This window comes from Trachinotus anak, unplaced genomic scaffold, assembly GCF_046630095.1.
Source record: "Trachinotus anak isolate AG129_WGS33_773 ecotype Australia unplaced genomic scaffold, CSIRO_AGI_Tana_v1 ptg000012l, whole genome shotgun sequence".
Lineage (NCBI taxonomy): Eukaryota > Metazoa > Chordata > Actinopteri > Carangiformes > Carangidae > Trachinotus > Trachinotus anak.
The window spans coordinates 21,801,483-21,821,927 of NW_027273863.1; the positions used below are offsets into that span (position 1 = coordinate 21,801,483).

Genomic DNA, 20,445 nt, shown 5'->3' on the forward strand with positions numbered 1-20,445 from the left:
TGTTTAAAATATCAGAACAAATGATGGCTTCAAAGACTTGGAAACCATATTATAACACTACAAAGTACACAGTTTAGAGCAAAGCAGCAGAGACCAGTATCTGCAGCCGTGCTCCATCAGTCAGAAGTTTGTTTGTTCAGAGCTGCCTTGATTATTTTGTCACTCAACTTTTTGGCAGACTAATTTATTTGTGAGGGGAAGTGGTGCGGAGAGTTGGATCCAGGAAAGACACAAACAGACACACAAAGAATCAAAAACCTCCACTCACACTCACAGTATTTCCATTAAGGAATAGAGAAATTATTGTTCAGTGGAGACCTGAGCTGTGAAATAACCACTGACAGCTCTGTTTGTTTTATGTTTGCCCTCATATCTGACAAATCAATGTTTCCACTCATATTTCTCCCATCTGTATCTCACTAGTATAATATGTGTTATCAGTTTACACCATGCATGCCACTGTTAAAGCAATATTTTTCTAATTTATTATGTTCTGCTCTGTTAATGATATGAGGAGCTTTTATTCTGCTTTTATTCCTGATGGAGCCGTTTTTTACTGATGCTGTGCTGGTTTCTTTGGCATTTAACAAAGGCCTTCAGTTTGCAGTTTGAAGGAGTTCTAATGGCCAAGGGTTGAAGGCACCTACAGTGTAGCTGGTGGGTGTTTAGCTGTGGACCTTACATGTTGCATATGATTTCCCATTTCTCTCTCTTTCCTCCCTCATTCTCTGTCATCTCTCTACTGTGCTATCTAGTGCAGACATAATAACACCTCATCCCCACCCACATCTACATGGAATTACACCACAGAGAGATATTGTATGCACAATAAAAATAAAAAGTGTGTAAGCATTAAAAGACCACCTACCTTCCAACATTACCTTTCAGTTTCCTTGGATATAATAATGATGCTAATAAACTTTAGTTGTATATCACTTACTTACTCCTTTGTAAAGCTTTATAATCCTATAGTAATACACAGAAGAACTATAAAACATAAGCTAACAAGACTAAGAGTCTACAGCCATGCTAGTGAGGCTGTACTTTGCCCATGTGCTGATGTTTAGCAGGTATTTTTTCACAAACCACAGCGCTGGATAATTTAAAAATGTGGGTTATGTTGGCACAAGTAAAGTCCAAGGATCACTAAAGTTATTAAAACTTGTCCTGAGGGGAACATTAATGTCGAAACCAAATGTCATAGAAATCCATCCTGTAGTTGCTGAGAAATACAACCTGAAACAACGAATGTCAACCACATCGTGCCGACAGAGGAAAAGCCAACAAAGTCATTAGGATTCCTCCTCTGGGGACCATGAATGTGTATACCTGAGGTCACTGATAGGCGGATGATCAATTATTGAGAATTATTCAATTTTGATGGAGTATTTTAACCGGCACAGCTTTTCTAGCCTTGATGGCACTGGTCATGTGATCCTACTTAGCCAATCATTGTGGCACTAATCAATTGGTGAGATACACACAGGGGAGAGACAGAGGGAAAAGAAGAGAAAAGCTGTTCAGTTGTTAAGATGTGAGTTGAGACTGTTGGTTAACTGTTAGTTAGTTAGCTAGTTAGCCATAAAGTAGAGAAATGGACACTTGTTATTTCATTTTGTAAATTTTTTACTAATGTTTGCCTGAGGACTTTTTGTTTAACTGGACCTCTGTCATTTCCATCCATAGACCCATGTTAATAGCAAGGCTAAAACTAAGAAGGCGTTACTATGAAAGAGAAAATATCACAATTTCACCTCCACATCTGATAGAAAAATGCAGAAAGACATGAAGAACAATAGAGGAGTACAAGTTCATCATTGTTGTGTATCACTACTTCCATTTTCATCTCTATAATAGACATTAGTAATTTCAGATAGAGAGCGTAAGTCATGTGGAGCAGAACCAGTTGCCGCCTGTTTCAGTGTCACACTGAATACAACATACAATTAAAGGAACAATTACAACAATTATGGACCCTCGTAGGCAACAACCAGCAGATATACATACATATAGGAACACAGCTACATGCACCATCCACACAGCTTCACCTAAGAGGCAGAATTTGCTCCGGAGGGTTTAATTAAATATCTTCCTGTTTGAACTTTTATCAGATTAGTATTCAGCAGAATCCAGCTGCTGCACAAATCTGACAACTCACGGGAACAGAACAAGAGAAAAATCATAGCTTTCACTGCATTTTCCCTGACTGTTACGCTGTTGATTAAACTAAGGGTCCATGGGATATAAAGTTTAAAGGAAACTCTAGTTATAGGCTTAACTTCCATATGCTTCTCGTTCCTCAGAGCAGGCTGTTAAATCTGTGTTTGCGTGTCTGTGTGCAGGCTTAAGAGCACTGTAACCCCGTGCAATGAGTACAATGTAGAAGCAGCCATGCATTTAATAGATTTGACCCATCAGTTTTACAGCAGGACTAGAACCGAGTCATCGCTCGGATCTAATTTACCTCAGATTTAGTCTGCATTCACATTGCAAGCAACTTGGTCAGAAAGTCAACATCAGCCATTTCCTGAGCAACTTTTTTCCTTTGCGTGGGCAGGCAGAAACCCCTGAAGAAATACCTTATTATTTTCTTCCTTGCCTGAAGGCTCATCTAATGAAGAAACCCAGTTTGTTTCTTGAAGTAGTAGTATAGTGCATTCTAGTTGGCCTATAGAAAAAACACAAGGCAAATAATGCACAGGCAGGTATTTCTGATCTAAAGGCCAAGTTTTCCCTCTTTTACATGAGTTACTGTTGAGGAAAACAACTTTAGTTTTACTTTCTGAAGTGACCTCCCTCCAAACATTTGGTGAATACCAGGAGTGGGATTTGAACCCATGAGGACGTGTATCCATTGCACCTTTAGTGCAACACTTTAACCGCTCGGCCATCCTGGTGTATTTTTGAGATTGTCCACACCAGAATAAACACAGCGTCGGTCCTGTATTTCATCACTCACAACCCAAATCTACATTTTCCTTGTTTCATTACCCACACAACCACAAGAGACAGCAGGCGTGTGATGTTGTTACACTGCTGTAAGAAGCTTTTGGGGGCAGAGTAAGGGTTGATGGTTGGGCTTGCAAAGTGTTTCATCTCTATACAAAAGACCAGGCTTTGTGCCTCATGTTATACCTACAGGCTCGTTCTGTCTTATCAAGACCTTGCAGTGAAGGGACAACAGCAGCATGAAGCTGTGTTCTACTGTTTTACTCCCTTCAGGACTTGTTGTTGGTGTATTTGACTGTAAAATGGCACATTAGTTGCAAACATGGGATGTGTTAAAATGAGTGTGGCATTGTTGTTTGTGTACTTGAAGACTGTAAGTACTGAGCAGAAGTACTGCTGTGAGCACTTCATTCTGCATGTTTGCAGTCAAAGGACTTCAACCATGGTGGTAATGGGCTAAGAAGATACCATGCATGGGGTTTGAACCCACAGGGTATTTTTTCATTGGGGCTGTAGTTCAGTAGCTAAACCACACAGCCATCTTGATTGTAATCACACACCCTGTGGTGATTGGTTCTTTGAAAACACCTTTGGTGCATATAAATGTGGCATTTGAATCCAGTTGTTGTTCTTTTAATTGCAAAGAAACAATGTGAAGATTAAAATCCCCCACTGCTATCTGTCCAACAAGCTAATCAAGAGTGTTGAAATGAAACTGTTTTTTTAAAGAGGTTTGTAAACATCATGTTGATTAGAATGGAATCCAAATGCCTGAACTAATCATTACGTAACAGGCCTGGTAAAGGTTAAAGGTCAAAAATCAATGTGTAAGGGCTGACATATAATAATCTTACTTTTGCTGTGACTTACATACTCTCACTTGCTATTTTGAGTGCGTAAGTACATTCACACTGACAAGTGTGGGAACATGCAGTGCAATATATAGTGCCTGTTAAAATTTTGTACACACTTTTCCAGTCAGTTGAATGGATGGTGCACTCACCGTCACCCTTCTCACCTTTAACGGTCGCCATCTTGAAGTCGAGTGAGCAAAGCAGCTGACGGATAGGCGGCAACTGTGGTCACCTGTCATGATCATGAGGGCACAATAGCAGTGTTTGATATTTGATATAGTACAACACTACCCTGTTGGATTCACACAGTGAACAGTGTACTGTCTGATGTATCCGATTTGAGACACAGCTTATGTCTCTAATGATTTAATCACTTTAAAAGCCCTATACCTCAGAGCCTGTGCAGGAAAACACAATACCAGGAGTGGGGATCGAACCCACGTGGGCATTTGCCCATTGGATCTTAAGTCCAACGCCTTAACCTCTCGGCCATCCTGGTACTGATCTATGGTTTACACAGGACAATTATTCAATCCAAGGTGATTGAAGGGAAAACGTTTGCTGCATATTTCTTTAAAAAAATATTAAATACCAGAAGTGGTGTTTAAACCCACGAGGACTTGTGTCTATTGCATTTTGAGTACGTTACATTTTAAGTGCATTATCTGAAGTGAGAATTACTGACTGAAGATGTGGCAGTATACCTGGATAGGCATGTGTAAAGCCTTAAACATTTCCTACGTAAGAACTTGACTGTTTTTCCTTGAAAATACATTAAGCACATCTCCACGTGTGAGCTGCAGTTGTAGCAAACAGCGCTGTCACAGATAACATCAGGATGAAGCTTCTCTTCTTTGATTGTTGCTTTTCTTCAGTCTTTTGCTAAATCGCTCTTTAAAGAACTCAGGTGTGTACTTCTACAGAGACATGAACGCACAGTATCCACAAATGTGTTTGCAAGGAGTACATTGATCCTTATTTGTCTCTACACAGAGTGTAGAGTGTGTTTCATTGCTCCTCACTGTGCAAAACACTCTTTAACTGAGTCTGAAGCTCATCAGCATACAGACAGACGCTGCCAAAACCAAGAAGGGACCATATACTGTGTTTAACACTACTGACACACTGAATCTGATTACATCAACTCTCACATTCCTGAAATGCTGCCTATAACTGACTCACACATACAAGCACGAAATATATAAAATAAAATATGAATTTAAAGTGAGAATTAAGTGTTTTATCTGCAAGGCTCCAGCTTACTCTTAGATTAAAGCAGCATGGAGATAAATGGAGGTGAACATCAGTCTGTAGCAGGCTGACAGGCTGCTGAGTCAGGACTCTTATCTAAATAAAAGGGAGGCTGCCGATTCTGTACAGTCATCTGTTTTCTCTTCAATATTCGTGCCTGGGTTTGAGCAAACACACACTCACACACTGTCACATATATTCACATGAGTAAACACACTCATTGAAACATGTATTCATGAACCTAAAGACAGATAGAAGCACAACATCCACATGCTGCCAAGCTTTGTAAACACCCATGACATAAAAGTGTGTGTGTGTGTGTGTGTGTGTGTGTGTGTGTGTGTTTTTGTGTCAAACCTCCTGGAGGTGCCAGCCGGTCCTCGAACAGATGGAAAGCAACCAGCGTGGATGAAAACAGTGTTACTCATCGTCTCCTGTCGTCCGTCCTCTGCCTGTCTTTCTCTGAGCAGAATCAGGTCACATGATGTCTTCGTTTGTATCTTAGCAGATACAGAGCACAGAGTGAGCTTTGATATTTTAAAGTGTCACGTTCTACCACCACATCCAAACAATGCAACTAAATCCAAACAATCAAAAATCAACAACAACATGTCTTCAGATATTGACACTGAAGACACAGGCCTCACCTTAAACCGTTTTTATTGGCTCTACTTTTTAACAAATAAATTGTTCCATTGAAAGCCATTTCACTAATAGACAAATGAACTAACAGAGCATGAAATATAGGGTATAAGTCCTATTACAGATAGGATGTAATACAGTCCACTGTCACATACATTCTTCCCCTATAGCTAAAAGTAATGCACTTTAATCTAGTCTTTGTTGACTGACCTACTGTACAAACTGTGCAGAGAGTGGTGACATCTAATTTAATATGAACCACCTTTGTAGCAATGTTTGCAGTTTAGATCTTTCAAAGTCTTTGTTCATTAACATCAGTTTATATTAATTTTTCTACTTAGCGAAGACAACAAGCAGGAACAGCTTAAATAAGCCGAGTCCAGCGGTTTCTTCCCCTTGATTTCTTTTTGAAAAATGTTTTGTCATTGTTTTCCAAGCTTCAGGACCTGCTACATGCGTTTACATTCATGTCCTTACCCTTAACCAGATGTTTTCAGGATAATTCCTGTAGTTACCCTCAGTCTAAAGCTGCACAGTGCCATTTGAGCAGAGCTCCATATCACATGGTCGCATTCATCTGGGCATTTTGAAGCTTTTTTATTGTTGCAAAATTTATTGTACAAAATGATTTGTATGCAGTTGTCATACTCTTCCACTGCTGACTGCAACAGTGTCAAGATTTTCCACTTCATCCTGCCACACACACGGTTGCTTTCTAATAATCAACTTCTTTTATTGAAAAGAAAAAAACACCGGATCATTGGCTTTCATGAATTACCTAAAGTGGCCCTCAGGGGATTGGAGCCACAGTCACACGTGTGTCTGACAACTCACTGAAAAATGTGTGAGCACGCCGGAACAGATAAATGGATGCGCACACACACTGACATGCTGTCTTGGCTGGTGATAATGTTTCATGTGTTTTCATAATCCCTACCTCCCTCCCTCCTGCACAGGGCTGATGTCATGATGGCTACAGCAGTATGATATTTATCTATAAATAACACACAGGGCCTCAGTGAAGTCTCCCGGGAGCTGGATTCATTTAAAGAACTTCTTCAAACAGTCTGCTGCTGAGAAGACGTGAAAAGACACCCTGTATTCAGAGGAAAACTTTTCCTTTTATGTAAAGTGAAAGAAGAATCTACAGAGGAATGTGTGAAGTAATGAAGCTATTCTTTTCATCTCTCTCAGGAAGGGTGAAAGGTGTTTCCAATGAATATTTTTCAGATGCCATCTTTTAATTTAACATTAGAAAAACATTTCTTTTTTTTTTTTCAATCCAACAACTTCACTCAACTTTACCCAAATGCAGGAACCAATATTAAAATTGAAAGATGTACTATTTGTGGCCCTACATTGCTATTTATCAGTATATTTAGCCATCAAATAAATAACCTTGAAGAGCCTCGGCTAAAAGGTTTTACTTCCTTGAAATGGAAAGCTGCATTTCATAAGAGGGCTGTTAAATTTAATGAAGTAGTTTTCTCTCTCTGAAAGGTAGTGGGAGTTTAAAAGCATGTTTCCCCTCACTCGTCTGGATATTTATTAAGATGAAGCAGGATAGGCTGATGATGGTTAGAAAGAGATCCGTAACCCCAAAGTCAAAGGCCATTCAGTGTTACTTAATGCTCACTGACACTTTCATTATATTAACAAATGGTAAACATAATGCCACAGCAGAGTTATTACCTTAAGAGTATCTCTCTACCAATTTAGCATCAGTCTTCTATCACATTATCAGCCTCATTATGTGCAGTTTTTAAAGAAAGGATCAAAATCGATTCAGCAGAAGTTTGAAATTACACCCGGATTCAGTCTGTCAGATTTGACTCAGCTGACCTGGACTGTTCATTTACCTGTTAGATTACCCTGCAGGTGGCGTGTGTTGTTGTGGACCAATTTAGTAAATCAGGTGCAAAACCCAAGTGTCTCATGTGAAGCAGTGAAAAAAAAATTTGTTTGATCTTTTGAGATTTTGACCATAATTAAAAGATCATACATGGAAATGCTTTGTAAACAGCAGAAACAGTGATTTTCTTGTTACATTGAAATCCTTTTCTCTGTTGGCTCCTATCTGTCTGGTATTTAATGATGATGAAACTTATTATTGTTGGGAAACCCTTCCTGATGTTGTGATAATCCCTTCAAAATAAGAAACAGGCATTACTCTGAGCTCACTGTGGATGTTTTGTTACTCAACACAGATCGTCATTGAAATTTTGGGATTAGACCTGATGAAAAAATCAGGGTATGTTACTTTTGCTTGGGTATTCAAGAACCACTGACTTCTCACTGACAGTGTTGTAAGTCAAAAGAAAAACAGCTAAAGTATAAATCTGTTTTTTCACATAAAATGTTTACTCCTCCAGATTTGTTGAGTGTTTGGCACCAACTGCCTCCTTTGTCTTCTGTGAAAGTTTGTTGGCAGCAGGTCAAGGATGATTTTTTTTCTAAATTTCAAACCCCCATGACAAGCAAATAAATCACTGAGGTCATACTCCTCTCACTCTCTTTCTCTCTCTCTCTCTCCCTCTCTCTCAGGTGTTCTCCCAGTCGTTGTGAACATGGCGGTCGCTGCAGTCAGTCCTGGACCGTCTTCCACTGTAACTGCTCTGACAGCGGCTACAGCGGAGCCACCTGCCACAGCTGTAAGTCACCTGTCAGGCAAACATGGCTGCATGACCTCCAAATGAAAATGGGAAAGGCTTAGACAGATAGATGGAGAGGTGAGATGGGACAAATGAGGTACAAATGAGGAGTGAGGCTGCGTTTCAAACAGAATAATGAAGGGGGATATTTCCTGCTGCATAATTTACACCCAGAGGCAGTGTGCAAACATAGAATGATCTGATGAAATGAGATTAAATAAAATCTCCTTTGCTACAGACACATTAAAACTCATTAAGACGTTACACCCTTTAAACAAAGATGATAAAATTTGAGTTTATTTGTCTGGCATATTTCAAACAGCGACTCAAACATTAAACAGAAATCACAGAAAAGATTTAAGCAGTTAACAGGCATTAACAAGACATGTCATGTCTTTGATTGAATGAAAGACAAACTGTATAATGATTAGGGTCCAACATTTTTTGCTTTTACATTCTCAAATAATTGTGATTTTTTTTTTTAAATTAAACTCGAGCTTAGTCAAACTTATTTGGGAGAAAAAACTGTAAAGTTTCTGCCCAAAGCATCCATCACAATTTGACACAATGATCAACTTATGTTTCTGGGTCACTGACACTCTGCCCTGTTCATTCATACACAGAGGGCGGTGGGAGGTCTACTCAACAGTTATCTTTGTGACCAACATGTTCTATAAATGATAGAGATGGCAGCCAAAACTGTGAAAACAAGGCTGTAACAAACCAGAACCATCCTTTAAATAGACCTGCCCCTAGAAGCTATTTTTATTCTTTGCACCTACTTTATCGCTAGTGCAGGAAGTGAAGTTACAGTATTATTAAGTCTGTTTGTATGCGAATGATATGATGGAAGTTAATGAGTCTGTAGCTGTGACTAAACTGCCAAATGCTGAATAAATAGATAAAACCATGGAGGTAATGTGAGCTTATTGGCAAGATTTACTGGTTCTGTGCCGATTCCCTTCAAACCAAAAGAGGAGGGTTTACTACACACCTCACCTCTGCTCTCATTTTTTATTGCTTACGTTTCTGTGAAAACCTTTTTCTAACCACACTGAGGCCATGTGATGAATAAAAGGCCTTTGGCTGTGGAGAAGAAACTAGATAAACAGGTGAGCAGAGTCTGGGAACCTTTAGATATGGATTTGACTCCAAGGGCTCGATTATTTGACTGCAGAGGAAGCACAGAGGAGGAAGGAGAGGAAGACCTGTGGAGATAGAGAGGAAGAGGCGGGGCTGATTAAGGTTTTATTTATTGAGACTTTGTAATCTCATCAGTCATTTCTGGACTGATCTTGACTTTATGTGACACTGCTGTAGAAATAAAACCCTAGATGATTTTCTTCACGCTGGCTATGATTCAGTGGTGATACATACGTATGAAGAAGCATCCATAATCCTCCACAGGGGGTGATCTCCGTCGCCTCACAGCTCCTGTGTTCCAGCTGATGTGTTGATGCTGATCTCATTATTTTCCTCGCAGCTGTGTACGAACAGTCCTGTGAGGCGTACAAACACAACGGCAACACGTCGGGACATTTTTACATCGACGTGGACGGCAGCGGACCAATCAAACCACAGCTGGTCTACTGCAACATGACAGGTGAAACACACACACTCGCTCCCCTTCATCCTTCCATCACCACACAACTTTTGCCTGATTAATGTTTACATAATTGTAACTGATCACGCTCTGATGCACTTTATCTTCCATCCCCCTCTTTTTTTTCTTCCCTTCTCCACCTCAGTCGCTCCCTCTTCCCCCGTCCAGATGTGTCTCCATCTTTCATGTCATATGTATAATTATATACATGTGAATTATGATGACACACTTTCTCTTTCTCTCTGTATAGGTTTTTTTAATCTAAATAGTGCTTATATTTTCTTTTTTCTCTGGTTCAAGGGTGCTCTAACTGTATGAATTGGTAACAGCTCTCATCACAATAAGGAGTTTTAAATGTGCAGTAGATGAATCTCAATAGACACAAGAATATATATTATATTAAACAAGGACTTGAAAGGCTGTTTTCACTCACTTTTATCTACAGGTTTATAGTCACTTCGTATCTCGGCTATTCATGGTCATATATTGTTATTGTCAGAGGCCAACAACACAGAAATGCCATCCACTGGCATCCAGGAAAAATTGAATAGTAATTAATATCAACTGTATCTGTTAATTCCCACCAGAGGAGAACACGTGGATGGTGATCCAGCACAACAACACAGAGCTGACCAGAGTCCGACCCTCTCCAGGTGTGAACCAGCATCTAGTTCACTTTGACTACTCGTCTCAAGAGGAACAGCTGTTGGCCATTACCAGCCAATCACAGCACTGCGAACAGGAGCTGTCCTACCACTGCAGGAAGTCCCGCCTCCTCAACACCCCAGGTGAGACCTGTTTATTCAATATGTCCTCATATATTTAATTATAATTGGGGGGGGGGGGGTTTCTAGTTGCAGCTTGTGTAATCCTGTCAGTCCCAGGACAGCTCACCTGTAAGAACTAAGAACCTAGTGCCTTTAGTGAGAGATATTCAAACCTGCAACTTCAATCTCTGTCATTTAATGTGAAGTGTGTTGGTCATTGGCTGGCTTTATATCTGGGCTCTAATATGTTCTCTGCTGGGCCAAAAGAGATAAACAAAGCCAATGAATGAGTTTCTAATTTCACACTGTGCTGTTTTTATTATATTTTGATTAATTTTGTCAGTCGCTATCTCAGAAACATGCACAGAATATAGAGTATTCTGAAGTTAACTTCTGATAATTTTGTCACTGAAGAACTTAAATCGTCTCCTCTAATGGAAAGTTGTTGTTTTTTTTTCGATTCTGTGTTTGTGATTATTCTTTAATAATTCAAAAGTAAATCTCCCTTTTTAAAATCTTATCTAAACCTCATCCTTTTAATCTTTTAATCTCATATAATCATATCTCGGGGAGAGCACTCCAGACTTTTATTTCCTCCCTTTTCCCTCAGTACCCCTCAAGTCCCCGCTTAAATAAGAAAAGACTGTAAACAAGGACTTGTTCGTAATTGACTCGTTGGGTTAAGTGAACGTTAATGAATGCTCGGTTAAGCACGCTCTCTTCACATGGAGATCATGCAGAACTGTTTTTCTCACTCTCAGCCAGAAAGAACAAAATCATTTATATTAATTTCCCCAAACGTTCACAAATGATTCAGACAAATTGATTGTTCAGGATTTGTTTAATACCCTCTCATTTTGGACTGACTGTAGAGTTAGATTAAGGCTTTCTTCATTCGGTCATGTGTTTTCTTATTGATGGCAATAGAGGAAAAGTGAGAGCAAGTTATTACAAGTCATTCTGAAGTGCACATGAATATCTGTCACAAACATCATGGCAGTCCATCCAAGACCACAAATGTCGATCTCAGGGTGGTGTTAGAGGAAAAGTCAGTAGAGTACATCCTTTGGGAACCATGAATGTCTGAACAAAATTCTGTGCCAATCCTTCTGATGGAGTAGATGATGAAGTATTTCCCAAGATAAATAAGGACCTGCCGGTGGCACTAGAGAAACGGTGAGAGAGTCAACACAGTCATTAGCCATCATCTGCTGGGAGCCAAAGACACCTGTACCAAATACTACATCAATTCCTCCAATAGTTGTTAAGATGTTTCAATCTGGACCAAAGTGGTGGAACAACGACATGCAGTAAAGGGCCGTGGGTCAGACTCAAACCCGGGCCACTGCAGTTAGAACTAATCCCCATCTGTACATTGGGCACTGACTGCATGAACACACCTTCAAAGTTTCTAACTCCTGTGGAACTACAAAGATCATATAAGAGAAAAATGTGAGAAGTGAAGCAACTTTCTTGGGGGTGGCTAATAAAGTGATGGATGAAAAGAGTGAAAGTGGTAGAAAAGGAAGAATGGGTAGAGAAATTGAGGTTCCATTATAAACCCCCTGCTGCTGTCTGGGAGAATAAAGAAGCGCTGACTCAACAGAGACCTTTGCAATCACCTCCTCTCCATCCTCTCCACCTACACACTCTCTGAATGTGGAATACATTTTTCACTATATACTATCATCACCTTCCACCCAAAATAATATATGAAGTGTTAGGGGTAGGAGCTGGCAGACATCCCTCTGCTTCAAACACTGAATTCATCTTGGGAGGCTGAGAGATGGGGACTCTTTCCATACAATGCTCAGCTATTTTCTCACAACCCAGCTCGTCTTAGGACACAATACAGTATGCAGTATTTCCAAAGAGAGCTGTGTTGCAACCTTTATATACTGTAAGCAATTTAGGTGCAAGAGGCTGCAGTAAGTGGTGGTCTCATAAAGTATGGGCCATTAAAAATGACCTGCATCCCTCAGGTAACAATTAGATGCTTTTTTTTTATTATAACCTCATTTTCAGTTAAGCTACAGTGTGCATGTATTAAAAAACACAAGTAAACCAACCTCAAAGGTGCAGGTGGAGGTCTTGTGAAGGACAAACTGTTATGACAATGATATATGAGCTCCTTGAAAAAAAAAAAAACATTTGGTATTGTTACAAGCTCAAGTAGAACAAGAGGTTTCCAGAGATAAAACAGGGGTATATTGTTCAACATGTTGAAGGGTGTGTGTGTGTGTGTGTGTGTGTTTCAGAGGGCTCTCCCTTCAGCTGGTGGATCAGTGGTCCAGGCTCCGGTCATCTCCAGACTTACTGGGGCGGGGCTCAACCAGGAAGCCAGCAGTGTGCCTGCGGCCTGCAGGGCGACTGTGTGGACCCACAACACTACTGCAACTGTGACGCCGACCGCATGGAGTGGTACTGACCGTTATAAAGGACCAAACAATAATACTAGTTTGTTTACCCTCAATCTGGAAAAACCTCTTTACCTCACAGTGTAATCCAATACAAGAGTCCTGTCATCAGCCCAATATCTGTGAATCTTATTGTTGATAACTATTTCAGGCAGCTGTTGCTTCTCCTCTATGGTAATGTTCTGGGTGTAGTTAGTGGTTTTGCTCTATTGGATTGCATTATTTAGAGCAGGGGTGGCCAACTGTGTGCCAGTCTGCAGGCTTTTATTTATTACCTCAGCAGGTGATTTCACTGATGAGGTCCCCTTCTGCTGATCAGTGGGTGGAGTGTTTGTTTGGATTTGGTTGATTTAAATAATTATGCAGCATCAGCAGAGGTATGTCCTCTCTTTTGTGCTCTGCTTTGTAGTTTTTGTGTATTTTTTTTATTAAGCTGCTGCGCATGGATGAATAAATTAAACTTTAATGCTTATAATGAGACCTTTGGACAGTTGGTCTTGTCAGGGAGTATTACAGTTAAAATCAGTCTGCTTTATATTAAAATGCATACAGAAACAAGTAAGTTACAGATTAAAAAAATACAATAAAAAACACATTTAAAAAAAAGTAAAAATCCAAGAAACAAGAATAGCAACAAAAGAAAAAGTACAGTGAACACACTGGTAGACAGAGGCATATGACAGAGGAGGGAAAGACAAATAATTACTCCTGAATTGTAAGTAAAATAATACAGAAATATGTTGAATGTTGAACCAATCAGATTTATATTAGAACTTGATTTGATTGATTGTGTAAATACATTCAGATTATTTTATTAATTAGGATATATATGAAGTTTAATGTAAAAGTGACTCAACTACCATAGGAAGAAATTTGACCATTTGTCATGTCCTGATCGATCCTCTTATTTTTATCACACCTCACTTCACTCTTTCTATCATCTCCTGGTCCAAACTGTCAAACTGTGCTGACACTGTTTTTACAGACCATTCATCACATTCTCACAGTGCAGAGCGAAAATACACAACTCGCTTCCCGTCCTGGAGACATTATCAGAAGTGCATTAAGCTGAACATGGGTGTAAATGGACGGAGCTGCTCACTCACTGTCTGTGTGGAGGGCACTTTTGGAAATGACTGTCACAGAAATTGACAGAGATGAGAGTGTTGAGTGTCAGGATCGACACTGATACACCCTGACTCACCATTAAAATGTCTTCCTGAGAAATTTTCACATCTTCCTCTCTTTCTTCTTCTCCTTCTTCATCTCTTCATCTCATTTCCTACTCCTCTTCCTTTCCCCTTATTCCTTCTCCTCCTACTCCTTTATTTCTTTCCTTCTCTGCCTTCTCCTTTCTCTTACACTTTCTCTACCTCTTTCCTTATTTCACTTCCTTTCCCTTTTGCCTTTTTCTGCTCCTCTTCCTCTCACCTCTCACCTCTTTCCCACCTCCTTCGTCTTTATCTCTACTCTCTTTCGCCTCCTCCTCCTCCTGCTCCTCTTGCAGGGCTGAAGACTCAGGTCCGCTCACCCATAAGGAGAGCCTCCCTGTCAGGTCTCTGGTGCTGGGTGACATCCAGAGGCCAGGGTCAGAGGCCGCCTACAAGGTGGGACCGCTTCGTTGTCATGGAGACAGTAAGTCCAGATCTGCTTGCCTGGTTACACTTAATGGCGGCATGACATAATAATAATAATTTATATTATGGAAAACACTGTCAAACCTCAAACTGATATTTTTATTTAAATAGCTAAATCGACCGGCTATCAGCAACAAATTTATAATAATAACTCATTATTTAGATGAATACTCTCTGCCCTGTTGTTGATGTGGAAATGCGGGATTATGTGTTTGATGTTTTATTCAACCTGCCAATTATGTGATAAATGAATCGCTCTGGGTTCTGTACCTCCACATCAAGCTTATTATCATAAGCAGAACTGTTGCTAATGCATATTGCCTTTTAAGTTTTCACACGCTAATACTTGCTTCTCATTAAATGCATTACAAGGTAAATCAAAGTAGCATAGTGCTTTTTCTTCTTTCAGTTAATTGTAATTACAGCCAATTATACCCCCTCAACTGGATAGATAAATAAATATTTGTTATGATTAATCAAACAAGACGCCGTAACAGAAATCATACCCTTGTGTTTGCTCATTAGCTGAACACGTTGGCTCATTTGTTTCCTCCCTGATTTCCATTTAAAGGTCCTGACTGTGAGTTTTCATGGTATGTTTTTAGAGAACTTCTGGAACGCTGCGTTTTTCGACAAGGAGACGTCGTACCTCCACTTCCCCACCTTTCACGGGGAGCTGAGTGCAGACATCTCCTTCCTGTTTAAAACCACAGCCTCCTCTGGTGTGTTCCTGGAAAACCTGGGCATCAAAGACTTCATCCGCATCGAACTGAGCTGTGAGTAGGAGCTTGAGGGTAAAGATTTAATCTGGATTAGAGCGATGTGTCAGTGAAACCTGGAAGTCAAAATCTTTATCTGGAATCAAAGACTTAATCTGTATCAAACTATCCTGGAGGGAGAATATTGTTTATTTTAGGTTTGTTGAACTCAGTTATCTTGACCTTCCTGGTCCCACTTTGATTGTCACTGCACAGTCTTTTACTGGATCTTTATTACCAGACACCTGAACATATAAACTGTTCAACATCTCATTTCAAAACCATATAACATCCTTCAATCCTTTGGCCTTTGTACAAATTGTTGGAACCTGGCTGCAGGGATTTGCCCACATTTTGCCATGAGACTGGTCTTGATTATGACCACTGATGTTGGCTGATAAAACCTGACCCACAGGTGGTGTTCCAGTTCTCCCTAAAGTGGTGGATGGAGTTAATGTCGGGGATCTGAGCAGACTAGTCCAGTTCTTCCTCACCAGCATTTCTTTACGGACCTGGCTTTGCAAACAGGGATGATGTGATGTTAAAACTTGTTTTTTCATAAATCTTGTTTATGTATTTAAGAAAAAACATCCTAAGTTATTATTAAGAGATATGCAGATACATATACAGATATACTAATATACAAACTTTACATTTTGATTCAAAATCATCAAATTGTTCACCTGAAATAACCAAAACTGCGTGAATGTATGACCCCATCTCTCAGAGGAGGAAGCTGGTTGAGAAAAATGGGCTTTAAGGGCCATTAAGATTTATTTTCTATTTGAACTGTGGCCTAACCTGAGCCATAAAAGCCCCAGAAGTGCAGTAGCATATTTTTGGCTATATAGTATATGTAAAACATGAGGGTTAATTTCAGAGTTACAAGGAAACCTAAGCTTTAAACCTACTTTAATTTGAGAATATGTTGCTCTTTACACACTTCAAGTCTTTAAAGGAGTAATTCATCATTCTGAGAAACGTGCATATTTGCTTTGTTTCCAAGAGCGAGATAGAAAGATTAATATCAGCCTCATGTCTGTATGAGTGTGACCCTGAAGTAAGAGCTTTTTAGTTGAAACGTGAGTGTCTGAATGTGTGTGTGTGTGTGTGTGTGTGTGTGTGTGTATAGCAAGCTAATTCACATGAGTCAGGAGTTTCATACTGCAAAAGTCGATTTGAAGTCCCTGCACTGACGATAAGTTTATTTTACTTTCCTTCAATGATGTTTTCGTTGCTGAGACTGAGAGAAACGTCTGCTTTTCTTCACTTCAGGTTTCTGTTTTCATCACTTAAACAACAGTTTCTTTTTTCAGCTCTCTTTGTTCTGCTTGGCTCTCTAGCTATTGCCCACGCTGTGGGCCCACTGTGTGTGTCATTTGGAATATGACAGCAATAACCAAGAGGGTGCTAATTTACTTTATGGCACCTCAACATTGTTGTTGGGTAGGTGTTGTACATTTACAGCCCTCTTTGCTGTGGTGTCATTTAAAATAGGGCGTAAGTATCCCCAAGGGTGATCTTTTCTCTGCTTATGGTTATGACAGTAATGCAGCAAGGTGTGAGCTACACCTTTACGAGACGTGGTGCGGTGTGTAGAAAGTCTTGTATAGATGTCTTGAATTTATTACTCTGTTATCAGAGGCAGTTACTTTTTGAAGCTCAACGAGCCTGTTTCAGTTTGGTCTAAGTTCAGTTTGCTGTGTTTGTGCTGCATTTAGTTTTTTCTTATAGATAGGATTTCGAGGGACACAAACACAATGTAATATAGGGACACTGCTGCACCAACAGCCTCTCTCCTCAGGGAAATCATTGTCAGCGTGGTTGTTTCAGCTCTGAATACTGCTGCTCTGTTGGCAGCTGCCTCAGATCGCTCTGTGACATTGCAGCTGGGCCCAAGAACAGTTCCTAAATGAAGTTACTGTGGGAAGCTGGGATATTGTTTCATCTTCCTCTGTACTCCCAGAGTAATACATCCTCTCCTTCCAAAACATGAAGGATGAGGGTTTGTTTCAGAAAAACAGATACTTTCCAAGATCCTCTTCTTTTGTTGGAATGAACAAAAGAGGGATTTTGTGAACAGAGCAGACTGCTTGAAAGGTGTAAGATTTTGAAGTGTGGGAAGGACTGTTCATCTCCTGCTCAGTATTATCAAAATGCTCAATCGTGGCTCAGTGATATGATGTACATGACATGTATTATACCATTTTGGGCAATCGTCTTGATTACTGAGCTCAACTGCTCACTGCATCTTGGTTTGTCAGGTATCAGCCAAAAGTATTTCCGTGGTTTCCCGGTTATTTTCTCCATAAACAATTTCTCAGTTGATTTTTCTACAAAATATATTGTTGTTATATGACTATGTAAAATTTAATTTGCTGTTATGAAAGATGTTTTCCGCTGCTCCAACGGAGGGAGCTGCCGTTTCCAAAATAGAGGAAGCACCAATTTTCTATAACCCCAACAGAGCTTTCCTTTGTCTTTAGCCACAACTAATGGTAGCTACTGCACAAACCGCAAGTAGCCACTACCTTGTGTGCTAATACATTTGCACCAAGACATGCATCAGGAGGTCTGATTGCTAGTTGGTAAGACTATGGTATCTAATATGTTGGCTGTGGAGTTTCTTAAGGAAGTATGAGGCTTTTTAATTGAAGGTGTTTTTTTTATTATTTTCTTCCCCTTAAAAGAAAGAACCTGTGTAAAGCTGGAGGTCAGTTTTACTGGATAATGAAATGATGATGTCAGGAAATCATCAGTGTAATTGTGCTTATAGTTATTTGTGAGTCTGAGTCTCTATGTGACTTCATAGAAGCAAACGTGTTATTTGTTTCGTCAAATCAAATAACTTTGTTTCCCACCTTTATCACCATCGTTTTCAAAACACATGACCTCCTCTGACTCCACCGCTCTGTCCTCATCTTGTTTCTTTTCAGCCTCCACTCAGGTGCTTTTCTCCTTCGATGTGGGTAACGGTCCGCTGGAGGTCCGTGTGGAGTCCAACGTCCCACTGAATGACAACCGGTGGCATCGAGTCCGAGCGGAGCGGAACGTCAAGGAGGCGTCACTTCGATTGGACGAGCTTCCTGCTGCCACGCAGCAGGCTCCTGCTGACGGACACTTCCACCTGCAGCTCAACAGCCAGCTGTTCATAGGTGAGGAGCAAATACATGTGGACAGGGGACATTTCCCTCATTAGTAGCAGTGTGCCGGCTTTAACGGCTTTTTGTCTGCAGCATTTGTCTGTTCCTCTATGTCGCTGCCACACACACTACTTCAGTGTTTGTGTTTCTGCTGCTTCTGCTGGGGTCAGCTGCTTGATCACAGAACCTTTAGTCAGATTGTTTTTTTCTCAGTCCTAGTAGTTTAACTCTCTCCCTCCCACTTTAGTTCACGTTAGACGCTGCTGTATGAAACACTGTACTGTTCAGAGCCGTGTATAGGAGAGTTCATCTGTGTGGGAGCTAATTTAGTCTGTGCCTGGGAGGATAATTCCTACAATTATTTATATTTCTGTCTGTCGTTACACAGAAAACATGAACATGAAGTTCTATGGGTGAAGCTCATCATGTCCAAATTTAGTTGTCAGAAATGTAGAATTACCTCACAGATCATTTGTGTGCCTGTTAAGCGTTGTTCTGTCTGTGTGGGTGAGACTCCAGTTATGACAGATGTTCCTCTGTCCCCTGCACTTTGCCATCGTCTGGCATCTGTCTGTTTGTGACTGATGCACCATCAGATCAGGAAGCAGCACTCCATTTTGTACATAACAGTAGAGTTATGTTAAGTTCAATGCCAATTAGCAGTGTGTGTGAGGTTCATTAGAGCTCTGACAGTCGCCATTTTTATAAGTAAATTTTAAACAAAGGTAGCTGTGTGCACCTTCTGAGCAGGACAGCAGAGTGAAGGAAAGAAAAATTGGAAAGTGTCTGTAAAATGGATTAAAGGTCACAAAACTTTATCATACTGAACAAGGGAAACATCAAGATCCTGTCCAATCTTCATTATGCAAATGGCCAACATGACAAAGAAAAGATGTGAGCACACAATTGCTTATTTCTTGGTTATGTCCTGGTTAAGTAATCAAACAAAAAAATACATACAAAAATCAACAATATAATACTCCAGATCATTATCAGCAACTGAAATACTGAAAAAAAACTTTAAAAACGTTTTGTACAGGATAACATGACATCACTGTGTAATATTCAATAAATCATAAAGTGAGGAAAACTTCCCCAAGAAAAAATGTAGAGAATTTAGAGTGAGTTTTCACAGTTATTATATGTCAAACAACTAATGGATTTCTTTCCATGATTTTGGCAAACTCCTGTAGTCATTGTCGGTGCTGCTCTTTGGATTTACAGATGAGAAAAGGCAGTGGGTGGAGAAAAGTCCCAAGTCCTCTGCCTTAAAAAATCACTGCTGTTTCACACTTGCCGTTTGAATGATGATACTTTTTTTGACATATTTGATGTATATGGCGTCTGTTTGGCCAAATCTGAGTAAAAAAGTAAAGTTGAGAGATCAGTAGCAGCTTGTACAGAATGTGATCCTTGATTGTTCTGTGTTTCCCTGTCAGGATGGAATTAAATCCTCAGAAAAAAGCTACAGATATTCTCCTTTTTTTTCACAATGCTAATCTCCTTTTGCCTAAATCCCATTGTCTTTTAAGTAGGATTGGATATGAAACTGCTGAGTCTGCACATGTAGCCTTCAGTGTAAACCCATGATAGACTTAGATCCAGACCCCAAGATAGTAGCAAGTCTGACCTCCTCTTCACTCACAGTCAACATACTGAGAGAGAAAGAAATCTTCTGTCACAAGAGCCAAACTGCTGTTAGCTAAATGCTGTTGTCTGCTAAGCACTACTGGATATAAAAGTGTTGAGTTTATGTTTTCTGACCAACCATTA

The 20,445-nt window shown here is 40.0% G+C and overlaps 1 protein-coding gene and 1 non-coding gene across 7 annotated transcripts in view; one reads left to right on the top strand and one right to left on the bottom strand.

Annotated features, from left to right (window-relative positions):
* The window catches only part of LOC139628887 (contactin-associated protein-like 4), a 156,675-nt gene that overhangs the window by 112,634 nt on the left and 23,596 nt on the right, over positions 1-20,445 (top strand). For all 6 annotated transcript variants that reach the window (XM_071491037.1, XM_071491035.1, XM_071491034.1 and 3 more), the window contains 7 exons: positions 8,241-8,347; positions 9,831-9,950; positions 10,538-10,738; positions 12,976-13,138; positions 14,642-14,769; positions 15,377-15,547; positions 18,466-18,684. In XM_071491037.1, the coding sequence (XP_071347138.1) occupies positions 8,241-8,347; positions 9,831-9,950; positions 10,538-10,738; positions 12,976-13,138; positions 14,642-14,769; positions 15,377-15,547; positions 18,466-18,684 (1,109 nt within the window). The remainder of the gene's footprint in view (positions 1-8,240; positions 8,348-9,830; positions 9,951-10,537; positions 10,739-12,975; positions 13,139-14,641; positions 14,770-15,376; positions 15,548-18,465; positions 18,685-20,445) is intronic.
* Positions 4,220-4,302, bottom strand: trnal-uaa (transfer RNA leucine (anticodon UAA)). Its single transcript has one exon. It is a non-coding gene; the product is annotated as a tRNA-Leu (tRNA).